Source organism: Dendrobates tinctorius, unplaced genomic scaffold (assembly GCF_039654945.1).
Source record: "Dendrobates tinctorius isolate UK_male_01 unplaced genomic scaffold, ASM3965494v1 ptg000027l, whole genome shotgun sequence".
Lineage (NCBI taxonomy): Eukaryota > Metazoa > Chordata > Amphibia > Anura > Dendrobatidae > Dendrobates > Dendrobates tinctorius.
In genome coordinates, this window is record NW_027361695.1 from 6,970,120 (window position 1) to 6,996,980 (window position 26,861).

General features: G+C 46.1%; 1 protein-coding gene across 1 annotated transcript in view; it reads left to right on the top strand.

The window, feature by feature from the left end:
- The window catches only part of TAFA4 (TAFA chemokine like family member 4), a 166,338-nt gene that overhangs the window by 31,392 nt on the left and 108,085 nt on the right, over positions 1 to 26,861 (top strand). Inside the window, exon 2 of the mRNA XM_073569740.1 lies at positions 25,501 to 25,636. Coding sequence (XP_073425841.1) covers positions 25,524 to 25,636 — 113 coding nt within the window. The 5' untranslated portion in view covers positions 25,501 to 25,523. The remainder of the gene's footprint in view (positions 1 to 25,500; positions 25,637 to 26,861) is intronic.

Consider the following 26,861-nt stretch of genomic DNA (forward strand, 5'->3'; position numbering starts at 1 on the left):
ACAGTTCTAGGATGTATTAAGAGAATCAGAGTCTAGATCACGTGAAGTCATTATCCCCCTCTATTCCTCCTTGGTCAGGCCACATCTGGAATACTGTGTCCAGTTCTGGGCACCACACTTTAAAAAAGACATAGTAAAATGGAGGAAGTTAAGAGAAGAGCTACGGTACCAGGATGGTGAGCGGACTGCAAAGTATGTCCTGTGAAGAACGGTTAAAGGATCTGGGAATGTTTAGCTTGCAAAAAAGAAGATTGAGAGGAGACTTAATAGCTGTCTACAAATATCTGATGGGATGTCACATTGTAGAGGGATCATCATTCTCATTTGCACATGAAAACATGAGAAGCAATGGAATGAAACTGAAAGGGAGAAAATACAGATTAGATATTATAAAAAAACTTTTTGACAGTTAGAGTGATCAATGAGTGGAACAGGCTGCCACGAGAGGTGGTGAGTTCTCCTTCAATAGAAGTCTTCAAACAGAGGCTGGACAGACATCTGACTGAGATGGTTTAGTGAATCCTGCATTGAGCAGGGGGTTGGACACGAAGACCCTGGAGGTCCCTTCCAACTCTATCACTCTAGGATTCTACAATTCTAGGCTTCTGTGATTCTACAATTCCGATTCCATGATTCTACGATTTTATGATTTCACGATTCTATGATTCCAGGATTCTACGATTCTATGATTCCAGGATTCTACGATTCTATAATTCGATGATTCTATAATTCTAAGATTGTATGATTCCACGATTCTATGATTCCACGGTTCTATCATTCTATGATTCCAAGATTCTACGATTCTATGATTCCACGAGTCTATGATTCCATGATTCCCCGATTCTATGATTCCAGGATTCTACGATTCTATGACTCCAGGATTCTACAATTCTACGATTCTATGATTCCACGATTCTATGATTCCAGGATTCTACAATTCTATGATTCCAGGATTCTACGATTCCAGGATTCTACGATTCTGTGATTCCAGGATTCTACGATTCTATGATTCCACGATTCAATAATTCTATGATTCTACAATTCTATAATTCTCCGATTCTATGATTCCACGATTCTACAATTCTATGATTCAAGGATTCTACAATCCTATGATTCCGCGATTCTACGATTCCAGGATTCTACGATTCTATGATTCCAGGATTCTACGATTCTATGATTCCAGGATTCTACGATTCTATGATTCCATGATTCTATGATTCCACGATTCTGCGATTCTATGATTCAAGGATTCTACAATTCTATGATTCCAGGATTCTACGATTACAGGATTATACGATTCTATGATTCCAGGATTATACGATTCTATGATTCCAGGATTCTACGATTCTATGATTCCACGATTCTGCGATTCTATAATTCTATGATTCTACAATTCAATAATTCTCCGATTCTATGATTCCACGAGTCTCCGATTTTTTGAGTCTATGACGTCCTCCAAATTGTCCAAGTAGAGTGTTTCTCCTCTGTGTAAAATGAGATTTATTTAAATCTAACCTTTGACTGCAGATTTTGCACACTTACAGAAAACACACCCAGTGTGGACTCTGACAATATACCTTACATTGTGTGATAATTTCTGGATTTTGTTTTTTTTAAATAGAATGTAGCATTAGGTAATGAAAGGTAACGTATGAAGCCCCCCTCCTCCCCAGCGTCCTGATTCGGCTATTGATAGTAAATCCACGTCTTCCTTCCAAACTGGAATTAACAATTGATCAGCATTGTTAGAGCGGAGCGTGCCGCACTTATTCATTACGGTGATTACATCTCGCATCGAGTCAGCGATCCCTCCTAAAACGCCGCTGACAATCAAGCCCGCTAACTTATTCAAATGTTTAATTTGTGTGTTACACAGATAAAATAATCTCCTCGGTTTAATACGAGCAATCTCTTTATCCATAAATAAATATCAATTCGAGGGAGGGGAGACAATTTACGAGCTCATCTTCCCATCTTTTTTTCCCTAATCTTTCAGCCTTTGCAGATTAACGAGGGCGGTTTACATTCTATTGTAATCTAGCTAATTATGTTTGTTCCAGCGCCAACGAAACGCGTTTTGCTCATCTTCGTTATCTGCGGCCAGGAATTTCGTTTTAAAAATAGAAACCTTTTCTGTTGCTGTTTAACCCGTTATGTATCCAGGGGCATCACCACCCGACTTACGGAACCGGATGAGTGCCGATCGGCTGCTTGTTTGCTGATTGGCAGTAATTTAATAGACCGCATCAGAACTAGATCGTCCATTCCGCACAGTATGCCATTGCTCTCGGCAGCACAGGATGACGTGCTGCCGAGAATTATGATCTTTTAACGGGAAATTGTTGCTATGTAATCCGACAGCAGCATAATGTGGGGGTATAGACAATGATTCCAGGGATGTGTCGATTGCTCAGTCTTGCTGTAGTTTCAATACAATTAGTGTTTTATCAGAAGAATATTATCCCTGCAGGACTAGGTGTAACCTTGCAGGCCAGTCCTGCTAATCTTGTAACCCTGAACCATTGGACCATTAGCGCTCTGAGTCCCTTCCTCTAGTCCTTATCCCCCCAAGTACATGTATTATATTTTTGGAAAATACTAATGTGTTTTTTCATCTATGAAGCTGATTGAGGCAGTGGCATATCGCCAACTGCGGCAGACCACACGGCTTCTATGAGGTCCGTGAGCCAGCGCTGGCACCAAGCCCCCCCCCCGCATACTCAGCATTGCAAATTCAACCATATCGGCATCCTGGATGTCAATACAATTGAAAGTAATTATAATTATAAATGATTCTTCCTCGGCATCTAGCGTCTCAGCACAGCGAGCCCGATGATGTAACTATATGGCGCCCATTGCACTGCGATGGGCAGTGCTTAATAACACTCTCTACAGAGAGCAGAGCAACGGGGGAAGGGGATGAGGAGTAGAGGTGAGATTATTATAATTTTTAAATCAGTGACTACATTGTGGTGGCCAATACTGTATGAAGAACTATGGGGAGTGCATTATACTATGTGGAGGACTGTGTGGAGTGCATTATACTATATGAAGGACTATGGGGAGGGGATTATACCGTACAGAGGACTATGGGGAATGCATTATACAATATGGAGAACTATGGGGTGCATTATACTATATGGAGGACAATGGTGTGCATTATAATATATGGAGGACTATGAGGAGTACATTATACTATATGGTGGACTATGGAGAGTGCATTATACTATATGAAGGACTATGGGGAGGACATTATACTATATGGAGGACTATTGGTGGTGCATTATATTCTATGGAGGACTATGGGTGCAACATACTGTATGGAGGACTCTGGGGAGTGCATTATACTATATGGTGGATTATGTGGAGCAGTATACTATACGAAGTTATATGGGCCCCATTATACTATATGTATTACTATGTGGGGGCCATTATAACATTTGGAGCGCTATGTAGGGGGCCATTGTGCTGTATTAAATTATACAGTGTGCAGCTTTGTGTTGGGTCCATCATACTGTGTGAAGGACTGTGTGTGGGCCATTATACTGTTTAGAAGACTAGTGGGGGGCTTTATACAGTGTAGATAGGTTTGGGGCCATTATACTATATGTAGGCTCATTATACTGCATGGAGGGCTGTGTGGGGGTCATAGTTGGGGGATCATACTGTGTTGGGGTCACCATACTTTGTTGGGGGAGTTGAGGTGGGGTACAGTAGGGTCGTCATATTGTGCGTGTGGAGGGTACTGTGGAGGAATTCACTGTGGGAATATCATACAGTATGAGCCACTTTTGTCGGCGTTATACTTTACGGGGGCATTGAAAGGGGAATCTAGGTCTTCAGAAGGAGGAAAACTACTTTGTAAAAGCTGCAAAGTTGTGAGATATGCTCCTCTGTGACCTCGCCGAATATTATTTTTTTTGTTGAGGGTGTGGGCCCCAATTAGAACTTATACTATGGGGCTCCAGGATCTCTATGTACACCCTTGGTCTGAAGGTTAGTTTTTTAAATGGCGAGCTTTCGGTTCTATTGGTACAATTTTGGAATACATTTTACGCTTTTTGCTGTATTTTCTCAAAGAAGAGCGCTGCCGCTGACTCTAAAATGACATTTCTGGTGTCTGGATTTTTTTTCTTATTTATGATGTCGATTGAACGGATTAATTAAGGTTATATTTTGATATATTATACTTTTACCAAGCAAACCTAGAGATTGACAGAGACATCTAAATGGTTAAACAGCAGCGATTGGCGCTAGCTCCAGTCACTCCTGCTAGAAGGTGGTGCCAAAACCCGCCATGTAATGAACGGGCATAGCTCCTGACCATGCTTCATACACTTGCACTCAACCTGTGATGTAGATGTAAATTACAGGTCAATAAAGGGATATTATTTCTGCTTGTATCCCCTTAAAGAGGATCAGTCACCTTGTCAAAAGTGGTCAGTTTATGTTCTTTTTTTTTTTTATTCATTGTGCTCCCATCAGTGTGCAAAATTTTTTTTTTCTTTAAATCCACCATACGGTTCCAGAGATATGAGCCTTTTTAGTTAGTGTTAATTTTATAGTCTTGACAAGGGGGTGTGGCTCACAGGATCCTCTAGGGCGTGTCTTTAGACTCTAAAAAGTCTCATATCTCTGGAACCGTAAGGCAGATTTAAAAAACACAAAAACCAGAAAACTCTGGGGAAACAGCGGGAATAAAGTAAGAGCCAAACTGGATATATTTGACCTGGCGAGATATCATCTTCCAGATAATCCCTGGTGAGCTAGACAATAGTGATGGGTTTGTGCTACCCCAGATGTGCCCTTTCTTTCCAACCTTCACAGTTGAGGATCAATAAAAACTATATAAAAAGACAAAGGTAAGTTTTACTTCATTACAAATGAGCAAATACTTTACAGACTCTGGCTAAAAAAACAAAAAATAAAATAAATGAATGTAAAACTCTGTCCTCAGCACAATCTGACAGCCTTAAAGAAAAATCATGACATTTCCCAGTAAACAGCCGTGGTAATCAGACTTGTCGCTTGGCCGGTCCGCTCATATTTTAATGAGGCCTCAGAGACAAGACGCATCCCTCAAGGCTTCCATCCATGTGTTCTCGGCCCTGGTCTGAGCCCACGACTGGCTATTTGCGTACCTATATCTCAACGTGTGCACTTCAAAACAGAAGCCTATGGGGGTTTCACAAGCGTTTAGGACTGATCTCCTGCAAGTGCCTGGATCATTGCTTATCCGATCAGGAAGGATTAATAGAGGAGATGTGTACGATAACGTCAGAAAGTTCTACTATTATTGTACTGCAGATTACAGGGTAATGAGCGATATTTTACTATAAATGTCCAAGGTGGGAATACCCCTTTAATAACATACATGGCATAACTAACTAGATACATCTTAAAATTGTGATAGAGGGGTCCAACTACTGTAACCCCCACTAATTCCAAAAACGTGGGTGCCATGTACTAGGTGCAGGTTCCATAACTCCCACAGACATTACTAGAGAGTGAACTTTGCAGTCGCTTGTCTTCTTTTATGGTTAATGACACATTGATATATGATATACGTTATATGTGCAATAGTATGTGCCCCCTCCAAACTCCCCCTCTCGGAGCTTTTCTGGCCTCATATTCTCCATCCATAGATATTAATATGGCGTCGCCCCTTTGCAGATATAACAGCGCTCTCTCTTCTGGGAAGACTTTCTACAAGATTTTGGAGTCGTCTGTGGGAATTTTTGACCCTTCATCCAGAAGATTATTTGTGAGGTCAGACCCTGATGTTGGGGAGAGTTCAGGCTCACAATCTCCGATCTAATTCATCCTAAACGTGTTGGATGGGGCTGAGGTCGGGGATCTGTATGGCCGTTCATGTTCTGCCCCCCTTTCATGACTGTCTGGATCTCGTCCACTGGGCACAGTCATGGGGAGCATAAAAGGGTCTTCCCCAAACTGTCCCACGAAGCTGGAAGCTATAATTGTCCACAATGTCTTGTGCTGAAGAATTAAGATTTCTCTTCACTGGAACAAAGGGCCCAAGGCCGACCCCTAATAAAAAAGCCCCTAGTATTATCCTTCTCCACCATCTGTACAGCAGGCACAATGCAGTCAGGGGGTAACGTTCTGCTGGAATCACCAAACCCAGACTCATCCATCAGATGCCAGATAGAGAAGTGTGATCAGTCACTGCACAGAACACGTCTCCTCCAGAGTCCAATGGTGGCGGCTTTACACCACTCCATCCAACAGTCATCATTGTGCCTAGTGATGCATGGCTGCATGCAGCTGTCTGGCCATGCAGTTCCCAGCGGGAGCGCAGTGTTTATGCTGTTGAGGAGGTCTGGACTCTGCAGTTATGGGGTCAGCAGAGCGTTGGTGACTTTTCAATCCTCTGCTCCTCAGCACTTGGCCCCCTGTTCTGTAACGTTACGGGGTCTCTCCTCGTGGCTGAGTTGCTGCAGTTCCTTCACTTCTCAGTAATATCACTCACAGGTGATGGGGGAAGATTTAGGAGGAAGACATGTCGTGAACGGACTTGTTACACCGGTGGCTCCTATTACAGGACTGCGTTGGTATCTGTGAGCTCTGCGCCACCGTCCGATCTGTCACATGTGAGTAAAGGCAGATGGCATGGCGGGGGGCCGGATGTTATACACTGGGGGGCGAGGGGCCTGACGTTATACACTGGGGGCGAGGGGCCTGACGTTATACACTGGGGGAGAGGGGCCTGACGTTATACACTGGGGGTGAGGAGCCGGAGGTTATACACTGGGGGCGAGGGGCCTGACGTTATACACTGGGGGAGAGGGGCCTGACGTTATACACTGGGGGTGAGGAGCCGGAGGTTATACACTGGGGGCGAGGGGCCTGACATTATACACTGGGGGCAAGGGGCCTGATGTTATACACTGGGGGTGAGGAGCCGGAGGTTATACACTGGGGGTGAGGGGCCTGACATTATACACTGGGGGCAAGGGGCCTGACGTTATACACTGGGGGTGAGGAGCCGGAGGTTATACACTGGGGGCGAGGGGCCTGACATTATACACTGGGGGTGAGGGGCCTGACATTATACACTGGGGGTGAGGGGCCTGACATTATACACTGGGGGCAAGGGGCCTGACGTTATACACTGGGGGTGAGGAGCCGGAGGTTATACACTGGGGGCGAGGGGCCTGACATTATACACTGGGGGCAAGGGGCCTGATGTTATACACTGGGGGTGAGGAGCCGGAGGTTATACACTGGGGGCGAGGGGCCTGACATTATACACTGGGGGCAAGGGGCCTGATGTTATACACTGGGGGTGAGGAGCCAGAGGTTATACACTGGAGGCGAGGGGCCTGACATTATACACTGGGGGCAAGGGGCCTGACGTTATACACTGGGGGTGAGGAGCCGGAGGTTATACACTGGGGGTGAGGAGCTGGAGGTTATACACTGGGGGCGAGGGGCCTGACATTATACACTGGGGGCAAGGGGCCTGACGATATACACTGGGGGTGAGGGGCCTGACGTTATACACTGCGGGTGAGGGGCCTGATGTTATACACTGGGGGTGAGGAGCCGGAGGTTATACACTGGGGGTCGGGGGGCCGGATGTTATACAGTACACTGGAGGCACTGGGACTGGGTGCTATAGATGGGGGGTCGAAGGGCCGTATGTTATTCACCAGGGGCAATGTAGATGAATGATAAAGCAGAATTCAATGATTAAGCCATGTGTCCCAATGTTTGGGCCAAACAGTGTACCATTGAACCACTTATAGTAGAAAACATTTAGGTGTCTCTCCACATGTAGCGTCTTTGTTGCAGATCTTCCAGGACATGAGATTTTACTGCACATCTCACTCCTCCATGGAAAAATGATTAATTCCACAATAAAAATCTGAAAACATCCACCGGTCAAAATAAAATTGGCAAAATACCAAACAAACAAAATCATCCTCTTCTTCGTTGGTTCCGCGATTCCAAGGTGGAATTTCTGGAATCTGAACTCTTAACTCCCGACATTCTCTAACAGATGACACATAGCTCAGAATTATCCGACGCTGTCACAATATGTCTGGTGTCTGGTATTGGGAAAAAGCAATAATAGTAATAATCTTGTCATAAGTAACAACATTAGCTGCATCAAAAGATTTCATCAGAAAGTGTCACAACATGGCAGATGGTGCCCTCGACAGGCCTCGAGAAAGAGACCTTAGAAGGGTGAAGAACAAAAAAAAAAATCATCTCTGGTCAAACACTCACAGTTCTGTAACAAAATCAGCAGAACTGAAACAGCAAATAAAATAAAAAAGAATAATTTTTTTTAATCCTACACGACAGGCGATGGTATCTTTTACTTGCTCTTCTAACTGTTCCCGTAGTCTTGGTAAGTTACTATGACCTGTCCTACAAGTCGATTCTTCTCTAAACCACAGGCGTTCATCCAACAAGTGTTTAGCACCAAATACACAAAGTAACTCTCAAGGGAATACAGCAGTACATGGCAATGTGTTGGAAAGCTGTCATAGCAATTTACGGCTGGTCGGTGGGGGTCCCAAGTGTCAGACACCCACTGATATAATCTTGATGACCCATCCTACGGATAGATAATGATTAAGGCATGAAAACCCCGTTAAAAATAAGAAGCGTGATTGATTACATATCTTCATTGTTGGAGTATACAACAGCTGCAGGCTTATACTGTGTAGAGCTGTGTTATTTTTTACAGCTTGTTGATATATTTGCAGTTCCTCTCTATATTATACTATATGACCTCTCAGTTTTATCCAAAATAATGGAGGTCTCAAGTAAAATAGTTTATTCTCCCTCAATGGCTCCAAAAAAGAAGCCCATGGAGCAAATAGGGGCAGTTAGTAATGGGAAGTATTATAAAAATAGCAAACTAGAAGTTTTTTTCCATCCGAAAATTCTGATACTAGAAGCCTCGGGCAGCCAGAGAGCTGGTGCTGTCCCTGCATTTACGTAAAATATTGCAGATGGGTCAACAATTCCCAGTACAATCCATGTTCTCCACAGGTTGAGGTCTCCACCGAATTTGGATATTACAGAATTGATTCCAAAATTGGGATTATTTCACGTAATTACTGTGGACAGTTTGACATAGCCCTCTTCTGTTTAACAGATTACCCCTGGATTAATGTAGAATATCTGTGCTTGGTTTACCAAATATCCGATGACCCCCGAGACCAGATGTTTGCTGGAGAGGTCTCACTGCTGGGAGTCTCCATGTTCTGGTTTCACCTGTGGGGAATGGTCATGTAAGCACTTGTTTTCCTTTCATTGCTACTGCAGGGAAATGAACTAATGCCTTACAAAGCCTACATTTATGGTCCATCTGTGGACTTTAGAGCAAGGGCGGCCACGCTGAGCCCTTGACCTCTGATAGAAGAGGGATAGATATGAGTAGGGGACTTCCTCTATTGGCCAAACATGTCCTGATATAGACAATTATGACCTATCAGACATCTCCTTTAAAACGTACCTTTTAGTTCAGGTGACTGCTCAGAATAAGCCTTGATGAGTGTGTACATAAGGAATAACACTACGTCCTGGAAGGGATGAGCGAACCAGAACTGTAAAGTTTGGGGTTCGTACTGGACATCTAGTGTTCGGTGCTGAACTCCGAACATGGACTGCTGGAAGTTTGTGTTAGGGTTTGCAGTTCAGATGCTCGATAAAATGTTTTGAAAGGCTGCAGCGCAGATAATCAACAGGTTTTTTAAGCTGTGGGCACTTCCCTGTAGGCAATTCTCTTCTGTAACCTATGGAGCCTCGTTCCTAGAACGAGGCTCCATAGGTCACTCCCGGTCGTGTCTCAAGGGCGATGACGTTACTGAAATCCTTAGACCTTCCCAGGCTATTAATATCAGCCACCAAACGGTTTGTTTTGCCTAAGCTGGTTATTAAAACTAGGGAGACCCCACATCATTTATTAATAACCTCCTATTTTTAATAACCAGCAAAGGTAAAGCAGACAGCAGGGGGCTGATATTAATAGGCTGGCAATGTCCATAGATATTGGCCCTTTCCCAGCATAATAAGACCAGTTCACAGCTGTCTGCTTTCCTTTGGATGGTTATTAAAATGGGGGGGGGGGACACGTTTTTTTCTTTCTTTCTTTTATTCATTCATTAAACAGTAAACTACACATGTAAGGCACGGCTTTACTCCTCCAATTGGTAATCCGCCTCCTGATGCAAGATTTTTTTTTTTAATTCTATGACATTTTAAGTCATTTTCCTATCCACATTTGTTTTCAGAGCAATGGTCCTGCTCTTACCCCCATTTTGCTTCCTTTTGCAGCCCCTTAACCCTCATTACAACCACTTTACAGCCATTTTACAGCACCAAAGCTTGGGAACTCTTTGACTTATATTGACTTTGGGGTCAAGTTCGGGTCGAGTTTTGGTACCTCAACTGAACTTTGTACTAAAGTCTGGCCGAATCCAATGAACCCGAAGTTCCATGGTTCTGCTCATCCCTACTTCCTAGCCATTATATAAGTAGTATGCTGCATTTCCCCACCTTTAGCCTTTGCAGACTTTAGTTGTTTAGCTAGTGGGTAAGGACAAGCTTCCATGATTTCTCCCATACACAGCACACACTGCTCTCCATGTAATACATGTTCACAAGCCACAGCAGCATGTCATGATCAGTGTAGCTGAGAACCCAGCTTTCAGGTGAGATAATATACCTACTACAAAGTGGCATCAACAGAAAAAAGTTTAGGCAGAAGTACTATACAGTGTAAGTTAAAACCCTTACCAGGAAGCAGCAGCATGAAGAACTTTATATGAAAGCACTGAGCAGTGTAAATGTGAATCCAGCTCTGTGGTGAGATAAAATTCTTGGTAGAAAGCAACAACACTATGAATGACATTACACAGCAGTAATAAGCAATGCAAGTGCTGCTGTGAGCCCATCTATGGGATGAGATTACCTATATACCTACTAAAAAAAAGGATCAGCATGAAATATTTTATACAGAAGTACTGAGCAGTGTAGATGTGAATACAGCTCCGGGTTTAACTAAAGCACTGACTAGAAAGTGGCAGCAGCATTGTGCAAGAGTTGCTGTGAGTCCAGCTCTGGGGTGAAATTCAATACACAGCTGTCATCTGACCCCTCCGTCAATATTGCTTTAGTCAATTGAATTTTATTAGTTTTTCAGAGTGAATAATGAGCTCAAGGGTGAAGAAAAAGTGGCTTACAAGTGACATATCTACATGCGGCATGAATATCAAAACGAGCCTTACAATTTTTGTGTGTAAGCAAAGGCTTTTTTATGCTCATTCTTCCATAAAGGCCACCTCTATAGATTGTACGGCTTATTGTGGACACATGGACAGATACTCCCAGCCTCTGCTTGGGGACTCTGCAGCTCCATCAGGGTTACCTTTTGGTCTCTGTGCTGCCTCTGATTAATGCCCTTCTTGCCCGGGCTGAGAGTTTTGGTGGGCGCCCTCTTGGCAGGTTTGTTGTGGTACCATGTTTTTTCGAATTGATGATAATGGTGCTCCGGTAATCATCAAAGATTGGGATTTTTTTTTATATCCCAACCCTGACTTGTGCTTCTCAACAACTTTGTCCCTGACTTATCTGGAGATCTCCCTGGTTTTTATGGTGTTGATTGGAGATCTCCTTGATCTTCATGGTGTTGTGTGGAGATCTCCTTTATCTTCATGTTGTTGTTTGGAGATCACCTTGGTCTTCATGGTGTTATTTGGAGATTGCCTTGGTCTTCATGTTGTTATTTGGAGATCTCCTTGGTCTTCCTGGTGGTGTTAGGAGATCTTCTTGGTCTTCATGGTGTTCTTTGGAGAGCTCTTTGGTCTTCATGGTGTTGTTTGGAGATCTCCTTAGTCTTCATCTTGTTGTTTGGAGAGCTCCTTGGTCTTCATGTTGTTATTTGGAGATCGCCTTGGTCTTCATGGTGGTGTTAGGAGATCTTCTTGGTCTTCATGGTGTTCTTTGGAGAGCTCCTTGGTTTTCATGGTGGTGTTTGGAGATCTCCTTGATCTTCATGGTGTTGTTTGGAGATCTCCTTGGTCTTCATGGTGTTTGGTTAGTGGTGCCTCTTGTTAATGGTGTTGCCGCCTCTATGACTTTTCAGAGAAGGTAAAGTGTGTATACTGACAGACATGTCACACTTAGATCACACACAGGGGGACGTCCTGTCACTAAGCATGTGAATTATGAAGGGAATTGCTTGAACCATAAATTTTTAGGGGCTTCATAGCAAAAGGTGTGAATACATATGCACATACCAATTTTTAGTTATTTTATCCCATAAATGTAATTTATGCCTATAATTTTCTCACGTCACCAATTTAGACGATTTCGTGCTGATGCATCACACATAAATGCAATTGTAAAAATATTTACACACAGATTGTAGGAAAAAAAAAAAAACAACCTTGGAAAAAAAAAAAAACAACCAGAAGGGGTGAATACTATTGCAAGCCACTGTATCTATGCAGCAATCCAGTCAGTCTAGCATAGTACACAAAGAATAAAGCTCAATTAGTGTGTATGGAAGGAAACTGCAGTGCCACCTAGTGCTCACAAGCGGTATGACACTTTTCAATTTCCCCAAATTTCTTCTTCCTCCTGTCTAAAATGACTTAACGATTCATCCCTCTTTGGCTATTTTATCCCCCTATATTGCGGCTGCGACATCTGGACCCTTGCGGTTCTACTGAAAATCACCTCCAATGGATATTTGATATAGGGCGGTATAAATTTGCACAATGCGTCCTATAATATTGACCTTTGACCTGGTCTGGCTCACATATTCCAATACGGCTTTGTGTATATTTCATCAACTCAAAATATATCCTTCCGGCGAGTATTTTCCCCAAAGTGGAAATGTCTTTTATTGCGCATTTGAAGTGGAAAGATATAGATGACATTTTTTTGCATGGCAAAGTGTTAAGGTCACCCTGAGTAAATGAGGAATAATGAAAAAGGATCCTGCAGAAATCTTGGTTTGCCGAAGGAAATGCAAAGTTTACTCTACGCAGTGCATCTGTAGAACAAAGGGCCGAGCTCCCCGGTGTAAACTCCCATTCACTTCTGAAGTGCAAATATTTTAGGACTATATCAGATATGACAGTCGCCAAACCAATATAGTATTCAGCTGCATCGTCAATGAGTGACTTGCAGATGTGATTGCCAAGCTTTATGGCGTGCGTTAACCCAACAAGTTCTTGAAAGTTGCAGACGACATTATTGCAGACGCTCATTAGCAGCTCATTGGCATTGGGCTGAATCAAATTTCAGACAGGGTCATTGGATGATCATGGAAAAATGGATGGATTTTTATCCTGGCAGATCCATTTGTTCCCCCTTGGAAATGTCAATGTTACCTCTGCAGCCCCCGTAGTTGCCATTCCTTAGGTATCAGCAGCTCCAGAGATGTTTTTTCAGCCCTTGATCTCCAGTGTTTGTTTATCTGAAGCAATGTCTTTGCAATTTGTGAAATCAGAGCACTGCCACCTACCACGTGCTAATTATATACTGGTACCCCTGCACCCCCCATAATTACATTTCTGGCTGACCAACAGTGTTGTCTTTGCAGAGGTGTAATTAAGCAGGACTGGTATCTTTTCTCCCTGCTCACCAGGATTTCTCCTTGCAATGAGAAGTGACAGTGCACTCACTTGCAAGCTCGTCACTTCTCATCAGAGTTAGTGAGGGAGCGCACTGTCACTGTGCATTAAAAGATCCGACTGAGCATATGTTGGAATTGACAACCGGTGCATGCTCAGCGGAGCAGGAACTAGCCGAGCCCCTGAAATGGATGTCACTGATGCCCCTTAGTTTCTGATGATGTCTAGTTTGATTATCGCAGCATGCACTAGGGACTCATGACTGAAGCATCATTAAACAGGATGTAAAAAGTAATAATAAAGCAGTGAGGGAACGACAGGGACTTTTTAATTAGTGTATTACATTAAATCAATGTTACTTTCGGACCAGCCCTTTAAGGGTTCAGATTGAGGGAAGTGCATAAAACAATGATTGGGCCCTCAAACCAGTTAATGCATGTTTATGATGGAGGTGCAGCTTAATTATAGGAGACAGATCACCATGCTTTTACTGGACCAAAAAAATAACTGTAAAAACCAAGACCGATATTACCACCATACAGTGACTGTAGTAGTAGATACCAGTTCTGCTCAAAAGAGATTACACTACAGTTACATACGTTGACAGTTCCGATTGGAGTCTCTCACTTTTACCAATTTTTCCGTCTGACCCAGAACATCACGATGACTTTTTTTTTCCAGCTATTTGTCTGAAAAGTTTGCAACACAGATCGAGTTCCCTTCCCACACTTCCAGCACTGTCCCCACCAATCCCACCCTACACACACTCCAGCCTGTTTAAGTCCCCAATTCTCTCTGTTGCTGCCCTGGCTGCATTGTACCCTAAGTGCCGTACTGCAGAAGTAATCAGTGCCGTTGTAATTCCAAAGTTGTTCTTTAAACTTCGATATAGTTGAATATATGTCTATGGCATAGTTGGCAAAGTGGCGCCGGCCTCCAGTGTCTATGGCATAGTTGGCAAAGTGGCGCCGGCCTCCAGTGTCTACGGCATAGTTGCCAAAGTGGCGCCGGCCTCCAGTGTCTACGGCATAGTTGCCAAAGTGGCGCCGGCCTCCAGTGTCTATGACATAGTTGCCAAAATGGCGCTGGCCTCCTGTATCTATGGCATAGTTGCCAAAGTGGGGCTGGTCTCCTGTGTCCATGGGATGCTGTCAACATCGTCCTAACCTAATGAGGCCGACAACACGGAACAAAAGACAGTATTTGCCTACACAATAAATCATTTTTTCTAATCTTGCACAACCCCTTTTTGTGCCAAATGACAAACTCGGCTTAATACACACTAAACATATATCTCTGCTATATTGTAGGGCTCATAGTTATTGATTATAATTACTTTCGCCCAGAGGAGAGAGATGAACGCTTTGCTCAATTTCGTGGACTTACTAAACCCTGCAACCTCAAAAGCGCCCACTAGGTGGCACACTTGACACATTTACCAGCCGCCAGGTTGGAGGACAGTGGCTTCCAGACTGCTAATTTATCATCTGTCTACAAAATAGCAAACAATGGCCATAAATACAGAGACGGATTCACAGAACAGAATCTAGATTCTGCAGTTTTGCTTTGAATTCTTTTACTATTTTTAGATGTTCTGTTCCAAAACGAGAAAATGCTGCCTCGTCTGGTGCTCGGCTCCCGGCCTTCTTTTTTGTTTTTAGCTCATTCACCAAGTGGCGATGACATCTAGAGCCGGGTCGGGGACGGTGGGCTAGTCCCAGGGTGACCCCTTTTTTTTTTGCTTTTTATCTCATTATCTGTAACATGATCTGGATTTAGTTAATTTGCATAAAAATTAAAAAAGCTAAAAATCTCTGCGTCTGCGTGAAGGTGATAAAGAGCTTTAAAGATCAATATCTATTAATCTATTATCTATCTATCTATTCTCTGACATTTATTGTACCCACATCTGCGATTCCCTCTCCTAACCTTTGGGGGGCACACACACGTTCATGGACTCGGAAGAAGAGTCCCCGGGTGAGCAGCACAGACGGTGGCAGCCGGTGGGGGTCTCTCGGATGGATGATTCTGCCCCTGATATCAGTCCTGGCCCTTTAATGGGATTCCTGCCTTTGGGGAGATTGCAGACGGCATTTTAGCACTTCCCGCGTTCTCTGCCGTTCACCGGGGGTCTGTATTGATCTGAGGTCGCTCTGACATGTGTGTGACCTTTTCATCCTCATGGTACTGACTGGGCTGTATTATCGGGTGGTTATCATTTAGTTCTTGTCATTTCTCGCGCTGTACGGATGTCACATGTGACGCGCCGTGTCGATCGTATAGTTATGAACGGGATGAGGACCCTGCAGCACATTACTGCGCTTTTATCTTCTGGATGTCAACAATGTTCCCATTCACAGTCAGTAAGCAGAAATGTGTAAGAAAGAAATCACAAACTATGTGGTTAGAGCACTCCCGTACCACTGCACTGGTCTATGTGCACGGAGGAGAGGCGCTGACCTGGAAGAAGCGAGGACACGAATCTATCTCCCCACTGAAGTTTTCAGTTAACCAAATGGTCACAGTTGTAGGCATGTTCTTTATACGTACAATAGAAAGGATTTGTAGACCCATTACATATAGGGAGATTAATAATATGTGGGGGTAACCACCCCCTGACGAAACTATATGCGAAACGCGCGTCGAGGTGTTGGGCAGTGTGGTTCTACATGAAAATGACACACGGTCTGTATTTTTAAGCTTCACATATATGTGTATTTTACTTGCTGCACATTTTTGTAAGGGGGCTACTGCTAACATGCAGGAAACCATAATACTATACACCAGGGTCCTAATTAGGCTATGCCGTATGCCCCTGAATATATTACCCTGTGTATGGACTTCCTGATAGAAGTAACATTAAAGAGCTCGCCCTATACATAAACAAGGGGGGACAATTACTTTACTTGTACAACGGTAAACTAACATCCTCTTTAATGTCACGGCGCAATGTCATTATCATTGTTTTGACTACTGCAAAAAAAAAAAAAAATTGAAAGCCGGAGTCCAATTAAAATGTGGCCTAATTAACACTAAACGCTCCAGTGATGGTAATTGGTCCTTTAGAGACTTCTAGCTAAATAGCCATTAAGTTGTTGTTTTTTTTGTTTTTTTTAATGGCATAGGTCAGCCTGCAAAGACTGCGCACGGATAATTATGGAGGTTGCCGATACCGGACGGGGTAGACCTGAACTTTATAATTTTTTTTATAATTGGTTATTGAAATGTTGGTATAAAGCAGATGTTACAATGACACATACTAGATATATTCAGCCATTGATTAAAACAGTAAAAAATAATTAGTTGTATTTATCTATTGCATGACAGTACAATTTTAAATAGACACTCATTTAACTCGATAACTTGGAAATTCCTTAAAGGGGACCTGCCACCTAATCAAAAGTAACCAATTTTAGCTGATCACATTCCCGCTGCTCCCCTGAGTATCCAATGTTTTTATATCCACCAGAGATATGGACCTTTTTATATAGGGATCATTTTTATAGAGGCATTGCTCATAGGGCGTCATGTCGGCGGCGGTAGCTGCCGCCGTCCCAGCAACAGCGGGGCCCGCCGCCGCCTTTACTTACCTGCGCTCGCCGCGCCGCTCTGGGCCCGCCTCCTCCTCCTTCTCCTCCATCCAGCGTGTGCCGGCTTCCTGTGGGCGCCTTAGGCCGCGGGCGCGCGCTCTGCAGATCCTTTAACCCTGCAGCGCCACCCAGCGGTCTGAGCGACCAATCAGCCGTCTTCTGCAGGGTATATCAGGCGTCTCCAACATGGTGGAGACGCCTGATTATCGTGTGGACTTCCCGTACGGTATCCTGGCCTGGGTGTTTAGGGGTTTCTCCCCTACTCACTCCTTACACTCCTCTGCCCAGTCCTGTACTCCGTGTCTCCCTCCTGTACTCCGTGCCTCCGTCCTGTACTCCGTGCCTCCGTCCTGTACTCCGTGCCTCCATCCTGTGCTCCAGTGCCCAGTCCTACACTCCTCTGCCCAGTCCTGTACTCCCTGTCTCCCTCCTGTACTCCGTGCCTCCGTCCTGTACTCCGTGCCTCCGTCCTGTGCTCCAGTGCCCAGTCCTACACTCCTCTGCCCAGTCCTGTACTCCCTGTCTCCCTCCTATACTCCGTGCCTCCGTCCTGTACTCCGTGTCTCCATCCTGTACTCCAGTGCCCAGTCCTATACTCCAGTTCTCAGTCCGGCACCCTCCACTCAGTCCTTCGAGCCGCCCCTCTTGGTTCTAGCAGTCGCGGTATCTGTCTTCTGAGGGTCTGCCCCTAACGGCCCCTGTATAGGGGTCGGCACCACCTGGCGCGCTCACCCCTGGGAGCTCCAGTGCCGCGATCCAGAGGGTCCACTCTCGGACGTAACCTATTTTGTTATCACAGCATACGTCACAGCATAATCAGGCCATGGACCCTGCTAGCGCCTCAGCGGCCACCCAAAAAGAATTGCTCTTTTTACGTGAAAATCAGACTAGAATAATGTCTTTTATGAAGTCCATGGACACCCGCCTTTCTGCCTTACAAACCACCGACCCGGGGAACGCCCCGTTGCTAGCGGGACTCCAGCAGGAGCTCGCGCAGCAGCGTGACGCTCAATCCCATATTCTGAGCTACATGGCGTCCGTGGACGACCGACTCCAATCGCTACAGTCCTCTGCTGCCACTTCTGCCCTACCTCGGGATTCCCTACCCCATCCTCCACCACGTTTGGGGAAACCTCCCAGGTTTAGCGGTGACCCCAAGTTGTGTCGGGGGTTTTTGAACCAGTGCCGTTTGCACTTCGAGCTCCTGCCCCAGCAATATCCCTCGGATCGGGCCAAGGTAGCTTTCATTGTGTCCCATTTAGAGGGAGAGGCCTTAGCCTGGGTAAATCCCCTCTGGGAGAGAGATGACCCGGTGGTATCTAGCATCCACAACTTCCTGGATACTTTCCGCAGGGTATTTGATGAGCCTGGCCGTGTGGCCTCCACCACGGAGGCTCTTTTCAATCTTTGCCAAGGCTCCCTCACTGTCGGTCAATATGCTATCCGCTTCCGGACCCTGGCCTCTGAACTGGGGTGGAATAACGAGGCTTTGGTTGGGGCCTTTTGGAGGGGACTCTCGGGTAAAATAAAGGATGAGCTGGCTGGCCGGGACACCCCTACCACTCTGGAGGATCTCATATCCCTAGCTACCCGTATTGATTTACGGTTCCAGGAACGCTCCCGGGAGTCAGTTAGGGAAAAGAGATCTTTTCGGTTATACCAGGCGCCCATTCCCCGCTCCCCAGCGTCTTCAAGTAATTCCACTCCTGAGCCCATGCAAGTAGACCATGTGAGGTTGTCAGAGCAGGAACGCAGGGAGAGAAGGACACAAGGCCTTTGCCTTTATTGTGGCGGGGCTAACCATTTTGTGCGCACGTGCCCAGTGCGGCCGGGAAACGCCTCCGCCTAGGCCAGGTAAGAGAGGCCTCCCTAGGTGACACCGATTCCTCTCTACCCCTTACTATTTCGGCTTTAATTGTTTCAGGTCAGGAGCGCAGATCTGTGGAGGCGTATGTGGACTCGGGTGCGGCTGGTAACTTCATCCGGCTCAAGGAAGTGGACCAGCTGCGAATTCCGGTTGTGACGTTAGAGAGTCCGCGCTCCATCGCTTCCGTGGATGGCAACCCGCTACCTGAACCTATCACCATGGTCACTCTTGAGGTGGAGATACAAGTTGGAGCTCTTCACCGAGAAAAAAATCGCCTTTTATGTTTTGCCCAGTTTGTCTCATGCCGTGCTCCTCGGCTTACCCTGGCTTCGTCTACACGAGCCCGTTCTAGACTGGCATTCCGGGGAGATCCTCCGTTGGGGACACTTCTGCCATAAACGCTGTCTGTTGCCGGTATCTCGCCCCAGTCCGCAGCAAGCTCCTATCGATCTTCCTGGGCTTCCTACGGCTTACCACTCGTTTGCCGACGTCTTCAGTAAGAAGGAGGCTGAGATTCTACCGCCACATTGTGCCTTTGACTGCCCTATTGAGCTGTTGCCAGGAGCAATTCCCCCCAGGGGAAGAATTTATCCCCTGTCGCTGGCAGAAACCGCGGCCATGTCTGAATATGTCCAGGAGAACTTGGTTCGGGGTTTTATTCGGAAGTCAACTTCTCCTGCTGGAGCAGGATTCTTTTTCGTCCGGAAGAAAGACGGGTCCCTTCGGCCATGTATTGACTACCGGGGCCTGAACAGTATCACAGTCAAGAATAGGTATCCCCTGCCACTGATCCCAGAACTCTTTGACCGCTTGAGAGGGGCCCGGATCTTCACCAAATTGGATCTGCGGGGAGCCTATAACTTGATCCGAATCCGTTCCGGGGATGAATGGAAGACGGCCTTCAATACTCGGGACGGCCATTACGAGTATTTGGTTATGCCCTTTGGTCTCTGCAATGCCCCGGCGGTTTTTCAGGAGTTCGTTAATGAGATCTTCAGAGACCAACTCTACTCTTCTGTCGTGGTATACTTAGATGACATACTCATCTTTTCCCCCGACTTATCCACTCACAGAAAAAGTGTTCGGCTGGTTCTGCAACGTCTACGGGAGAACAGACTCTACGCCAAACTAGAAAAGTGTCTGTTCGAGCAGTCCTCGTTGCCTTTCCTAGGGAATATCATCACGGACTCCGGAATAATGATGGATCCCGAAAAATTGGCTGCCGTGCTCAAGTGGCCGCGTCTGGTTGGAGTAAAAGCGATCCAGCGGTTCCTGGGTTTTGCGAACTATTACAGACAGTTTGTTCCCTTCTTCTCCTCGGTAACCAAGCCCATCTCGGCTCTGACCAGGAAGGGGACCAAACCAAAAGCCTGGACTCCAGAGGCTGAAGAGGCCTTTCTTGCTCTGAAGCAGTCCTTTGCTACCGCCCCGATTCTACATCGACCTTTGGCCAATAGGCCCTTCATCCTAGAAGTGGATGCCTCTTCTACTGGTGCGGGAGCGGTGCTTTCTCAGCGGACGACTTCTGGTCAAGTGGTACCGTGTGGATTCTTCTCTAGGTCGTTCTCTCCCGCAGAATGCAATTATGCCATTGGGGACCGGGAATTACTGGCCATTAAGATGGCCCTGGAGGAGTGGCGGTATCTTTTGGAAGGGGCAGTTCATCCATTCATAATCTTCACGGATCACAAGAATTTGGCATATCTTCAGTTCGCGCAAAGGCTCAACTCCAGACAAGCCAGGTGGTCGCTATATTTCTCCCGGTTTGACTTCAAACTCCATTTTCGACCGGGGGACAGAAACATCAAGGCAGATGCTCTGTCCAGGTCCCTACAATCACCTGAGGTTGAGGAAGGTTCCTCTCACATCATTGAGCCTGCCAAAATTGTCACCGTGGCGCCCGTGACGCTTTCTCCCATTCCGCCAGGCAAGACCTTCGTTCCACAGAATAAGAGGTTTGAGGTCCTGGATTGGGGGCATTCTTCCAAGGTTGCGGGTCACGTCGGGGTCAAGAAAACCCACAGCCTTCTTTCACGCTACTACTGGTGGCCATCCCTTCGCCAAGATGTGACTGATTTTATAGCCTCCTGTACGGCTTGTGCTCTGAACAAGGTACCTAGAAGTCTGCCGTCCGGCCTGCTCCACCCTTTGCCTCCTCCTGAAGCCCCTTGGCGACAAATTGGTATGGATTTCATCACCGATCTTCCACGTTCTTCCGGATGTACTACCATCTTAGTAGTGGTCGATCGGTTCTCCAAAATGGCCCATTTCATCCCTCTGCCCGGATTACCCACGGCATCTGAGTTGGCCAAGGTCTTCATACACCAGATCTTTAGGCTTCACGGACTCCCTCAACGAATTGTCTCCGATCGCGGAGTCCAATTTACCTCCCGTTTCTGGAGGGCACTCAGCAAGCTCATGGGTATATCTCTGGACTTCTCCTCTGCTTATCACCCTCAGTCCAATGGGCAAGTTGAGCGAATCAATCAGGTATTAACAGCCTACCGGCGTCACTTCTAGAACGCCCATCAAGACAACTGGGTGTCTCTTCTGCCGTGGGCAGAGTTTGCCCACAACAACCACCCCAGTGAGTCCACCACCAAGACGCCGTTCTTCGTGGTTTCCGGCCAGAACCCTGGTGTTCCACTACCTCTCCCTACGCCGTCTGGTGTTCCTGCAGCAGATGCCCTCGCCACCGAATTTTCTCAAGTCTGGAAGGAGACCAGAGAAGCTCTTGAAAGATCCAGTATCCGGATTAAAAGACATGCAGACAAGAGGCGCCGGGACCTTCCACCTTACCAACCTGGCGACAAAGTTTGGCTGTCAACTAAGTATATCCGCTTGAAGTTGCCTTCTTACAAACTGGGTCCTCGGTACATCGGCCCGTTCCAGGTCTTGGGACGCATTAATAACGTGGCTTATAAATTGAAGTTGCCGGCTTCGCTTCGGGTCCCTAACGCCTTCCATGTCTCGCTCCTTAAACCTGTTGTGCTGAATCGGTACTGCTCAGTTCCCCCTTCTTCTCCTCAGCCAGTAGGGGCTGATGATGTCTTTGAGGTAAAAGAGATTCTTGCCGTAAAAAAAGTTCGGGGGCGTACCCTCTACCTCGTTGATTGGAAGGGTTTTGGTCCCGAGGAGAGGTCCTGGGAGCCCAAAGAGAATATTAATGCTCCTCGTCTTCTAAAGAAGTTTTTGTCTAACCTCAAGAAGGGGAGACGTAAAGGGGGGGTACTGTCACGTCGGCGGCGGTAGCCGCCGCCGTCCCAGCAACAGCGGGGCCCGCCGCCGCCTTTACTTACCTGCGCTCGCCGCTCTGGGCCCGCCTACTCCTCCTTCTCCTCCGTCCAGCGTGTGCCGGCTTCCTGTGGGCGCCTTAGGCCGCGGGCGCGCGCTCTGCAGATCCTTTAACCCTGCAGCGCCGCCCAGCGGTCTGAGCGACCGATCAGCCGTCTTCTGCAGGGTATATCAGGCGTCTCCAACATGGTGGAGACGCCTGATTATCGTGTGGACTTCCCGTACAGTATCCTGGCCTGGGTGTTTAGGGGTTTCTCCCCTACTCACTCCTTACACTCCTCTGCCCAGTCCTGTACTCCGTGTCTCCCTCCTGTACTCCGTGCCTCCGTCCTGTACTCCGTGCCTCCGTCCTGTGCTCCAGTGCCCAGTCATACACTCCTCTGCCCAGTCCTGTACTCCCTGTCTCCCTCCTGTACTCCGTGCCTCCGTCCTGTACTCCGTGCCTCCGTCCTGTGCTCCAGTGCCCAGTCCGACACTCCTCTGCCCAGTCCTGTACTCCCTGTCTCCCTCCTATACTCCGTGCCTCCGTCCTGTACTCCGTGTCTCCATCCTGTACTCCAGTGCCCAGTCCTATACTCCAGTTCTCAGTCCGGCACCCTCCACTCAGTCCTTCGAGCCGCCCCTCTTGGTTCTAGCAGTCGCGGTATCTGTCTTCTGAGGGTCTGCCCCTAACGGCCCCTGTAAAGGGGTCGGCACCACCTGGCGCGCTCACCCCTGGGAGCTCCAGTGCCGCGATCCAGAGGGTCCACTCTCGGACGTAACCTATTTTGTTATCACAGCATACGTCACATAGGGTAATAATGCAGAAAATCCTAAAGACACTCCCCCGAGGATCCTGTGACTAATACTCCCTTGTAAAATCCATAAAAAATGACGCCTAGATTAAAAAAAAAAAAAAAAAAAAAAAAGTCTATCTCTTGAACCGTATGGCAGATTTAAAAAAGAAAAAAAGTGGATTATTCAGAGATAAATTAAGTTCAAAACTGGCCACTTTTTAAACTTGGTGACAGGTCTTGTTTAATTAGCTGGAGAATGGCCAGAAGTAGGATTCTGCCCCACTTTGTCTAAAACCAGCCCTGCATGGAGTGAGTGTATTAGCATGCCAAGGACCAGGGAAAAACTGTCCAGTGAGCCGAGAAAGAAACTTCAGGTATCTGGTACTTGAGATCTAGAGGGGCCTTCATAAAAGAGCGAGAGATTCTAGAAGTTATTGAAGAAATATTCAGATTTTTCCATGAGAGGGTGCCTCCATTGCAAGGGCTGAATTGCAGTAGACCCTAAAGATGGGCTACACCTCACCCAATGCACCCCTTACTGGTGTATCTTCGGCTGTCTCAAAGTCCACACCTGATCATAACATGGCTGTCCACACCACTCCCACTAATTCCACTAATTTAACTTTTGGGGGAAAAAAAATGTTGCAAAAATATATGATTTTTCTTGTGCCGTAAAAGTGCCGTACAGCCCTTAATGAAAGTTAGAAAGTTTCAGAACTGCTCAAAATAAAAAAAAAAAAAACCTTTAACTCTTCATTGGGATTTGTACCTGTCTCCTCAGAGGTGCGGTCTCATGGTAGAGCGGGAAGCTGATTGGACCAAGAATAATTAACCAGGCATTTCATCTTCTGCAGTGACCTCTGCAGGACAAATGGAGTACTACATGATGGCATTCAAATGAATGGCTTTTTCTGGTAATACTGTATATGGATGGCTCAAACTTGGGAGGACAGGCGCCGCCCTTACTTTGTAAGCTATAGAGTTATTATAGGGTGGATCCGGAACTTCTGATTACTTGCATACCCCAATGTATTATATAGAGAGGCCAATGATCATTCTTAAGAGGTAGCATGCAATACTTATTTTGTCCTGTGGTGGCGCTGCAGGGAAATTAAAGAGTTGCTGCTAGATTGCCCCACAGATTGTAACTGATTGCACATCTCCAGGTTTAAATTTTTAATCTTTTCCTATAGTTTCTCCTACTGGCCATTCCTTTTTTTATCTGCAATAATAGGGATTGGAAGAATTGAAAAATGGCGCAAAGGCGCCATTCCAGCCACAAGGTTGTATCTCATATTGCAGTCCTTCCCTATCGAAATGAATATGACACTGAGGACAGGTGTGATGCCAATTTCAAAAGAAATCAATAGTAGTTTTTTTGTAACCCTGTACAACCCCTTTAAAGCCCATCTGTATTTTCAAAGCAAACCTGTAGAAAAGAATGACACTGCGGCCCTAATCAAAAAAGTGTACAGACTGTCCCAATTTTCAGGCTATGTAACTTTTCATTTGCTCTTTTTCTGTGGGTGTTTTTTTCTACATTAGCATTCTGCCAGCACCATAGGTGCTGGAATTTATTTTTCCAGCAATTCCAAGCATGCTTTTCACTTGCCAGTGCTTGCTTGCCCTGAACTGCATGCCCATCTCTCTGGTTTACCTGTATGCAGTTGGACAGACAGCAGAACAGATAGACGAAGACCAGCACCCATAAAGAGACAAAGACCTGCCCCATCTTCCCATAGAAAAACAAATATCTTCCCCTTCTTTCTTGTAGGAAGACAAAACCCCAAGAAACCACCTATAATCCATCTCAGCTACTCTGCTGCTGGAAAAGGATTACACTTGACAACAGGCAGAAAACAGCAAGTTGCACCAAAGGCGACACCTAGTGGCATTTTGGAGGGATTTTTTGGGGGTAAGGCAACATAGTTTAGAAATCATGTGATTTGATGATTGTCTGTTCATCATATTATGTATCAAACCCTTGTTTGACAGTTCAGGGGCCAATTAATTTTTAAGTTATCCATGATCCATCTGGAGGACTGAGCATGTCCTATGTACTATTACACCGACCGACAAACTATTGATTTTAATGGGCATCATGCAATGCTTCTTGTTGCCTGCGGGGGTGCTGCAGGGAATTTGAACTCTTGCTAGGAGGTTCCCCCACAGATTACAGGTCCTGGATAAACATTTCAGACTTACGCATATAAGACCGGGCTGCTATGTGTGATGGGAAGAAGTCGATCTACTGATTTCAAACAAATCTAAACAATTACGTAGGAGAAGAACGCTTAGCAAAACGTCCCCGTTTAATCCTCTAATTGCCGTCTGTTCCGTTTCTCCTGCAGGTCTCTTATGGGGGAATGCATTTATGAAATGCAGAACTTGTTACTTGTGGCTGCAAATGGGATTTTGGAGCAAGTTTGAAGCAGATACAGAAATAATTGTGTTTGACTGGAATAAAATTCTCGCAAAGCCCCTAAGGTAAGATCGTTCTGCCGCTGCGGAGGTGTTAAGGGTGGAGGAGGCCATGGCGGAGACTCCTGACTGACAGGGGGAGTGCCGCAATCCCATGTGACTAAGAAATTGTTTCCATTGACCGTAGAGTAACATTTCATATAACAGCGAAATATATAGAGATACAGGTGAAGTCAGAGGTATTCACCCCCCCCACGCTGCAAATTAGGTTTATTAGTGAATTGTTCAAACTTTCTGCTTTTTGCAATAAATGAAACAAGAACAATGTCAACAGCCGAACACAACTATTATAACAAGTGGTTTCTCCAAATTCAGCACAAAATGCCACTGTCAGGACTCAGAATTATTCACCCCTTCATGATAAGCATCTTAAGTACTTAGTGGAGCCCCTCTGGCTGTTATAACCTGCTGCAAAGGTGAAGCATAGCCAAACACCAGCCTCTGAGGAACCATAGCCCATTTCTCATGAGCAATGGTCTCCAGGTCAGTAACATTCTTGGGCTTGTATGTTGTAGTCACCTTTTTCTTTACATCCCAGATAAAAGATTATAGCCGGGGTCAGACTTGCGAGAAACTCGCACAAGTCTCGCACCTTAATACCCGGCACTGCCGCCGGCACTCCGGCTGCATGTATTTCTATGCAGCTGAACGCTCCGATTCGAGTGCCGGCGGCAGTGCCGGGCATTGAGATGCGAGACTTGTGCAAGTTTTTCGCAAGTGTGACACCGGCCTGTCAAATCCACACCTGCACCTACTCCAGCTTCTGTCACCTCCATAATCATTCTGTGGGCAGCGCTGGTGATGGAGGAGACATCATGACCAGCAACACATTCTATGTCCTTGACAGTGTGGTTAAGACCTGTAGATCGCCTAGTAAGGCAGTATGGGTGTGTGCTGTAGCAAGAGTAATCAACTCCCTGTTGTTGCCAATGGAGCTGCACCACACCCTACTTAACCTCCAGCTTACTGCTGGGAGGTGCCAGTTATAGTTTGTACTTGCTCTGGTTCAGTCCTGTTTCTTCAGCGCCCATTTGATTCATTTTTTAACCATATTTAGACTATAGTTCTGTTTGACGATTCTGTTCCTGTCCCTGACCTTCTGGTTACATCCAAACCATCCTCTGCCACCTGGCTGCACCGACCAGCAGCTACTCTGTGGACCCAATCCATGAGCCCCTGAATACGTCTAGATCCCTGTACAGGAAGAAGACCACAACACCCCCTGGGATCG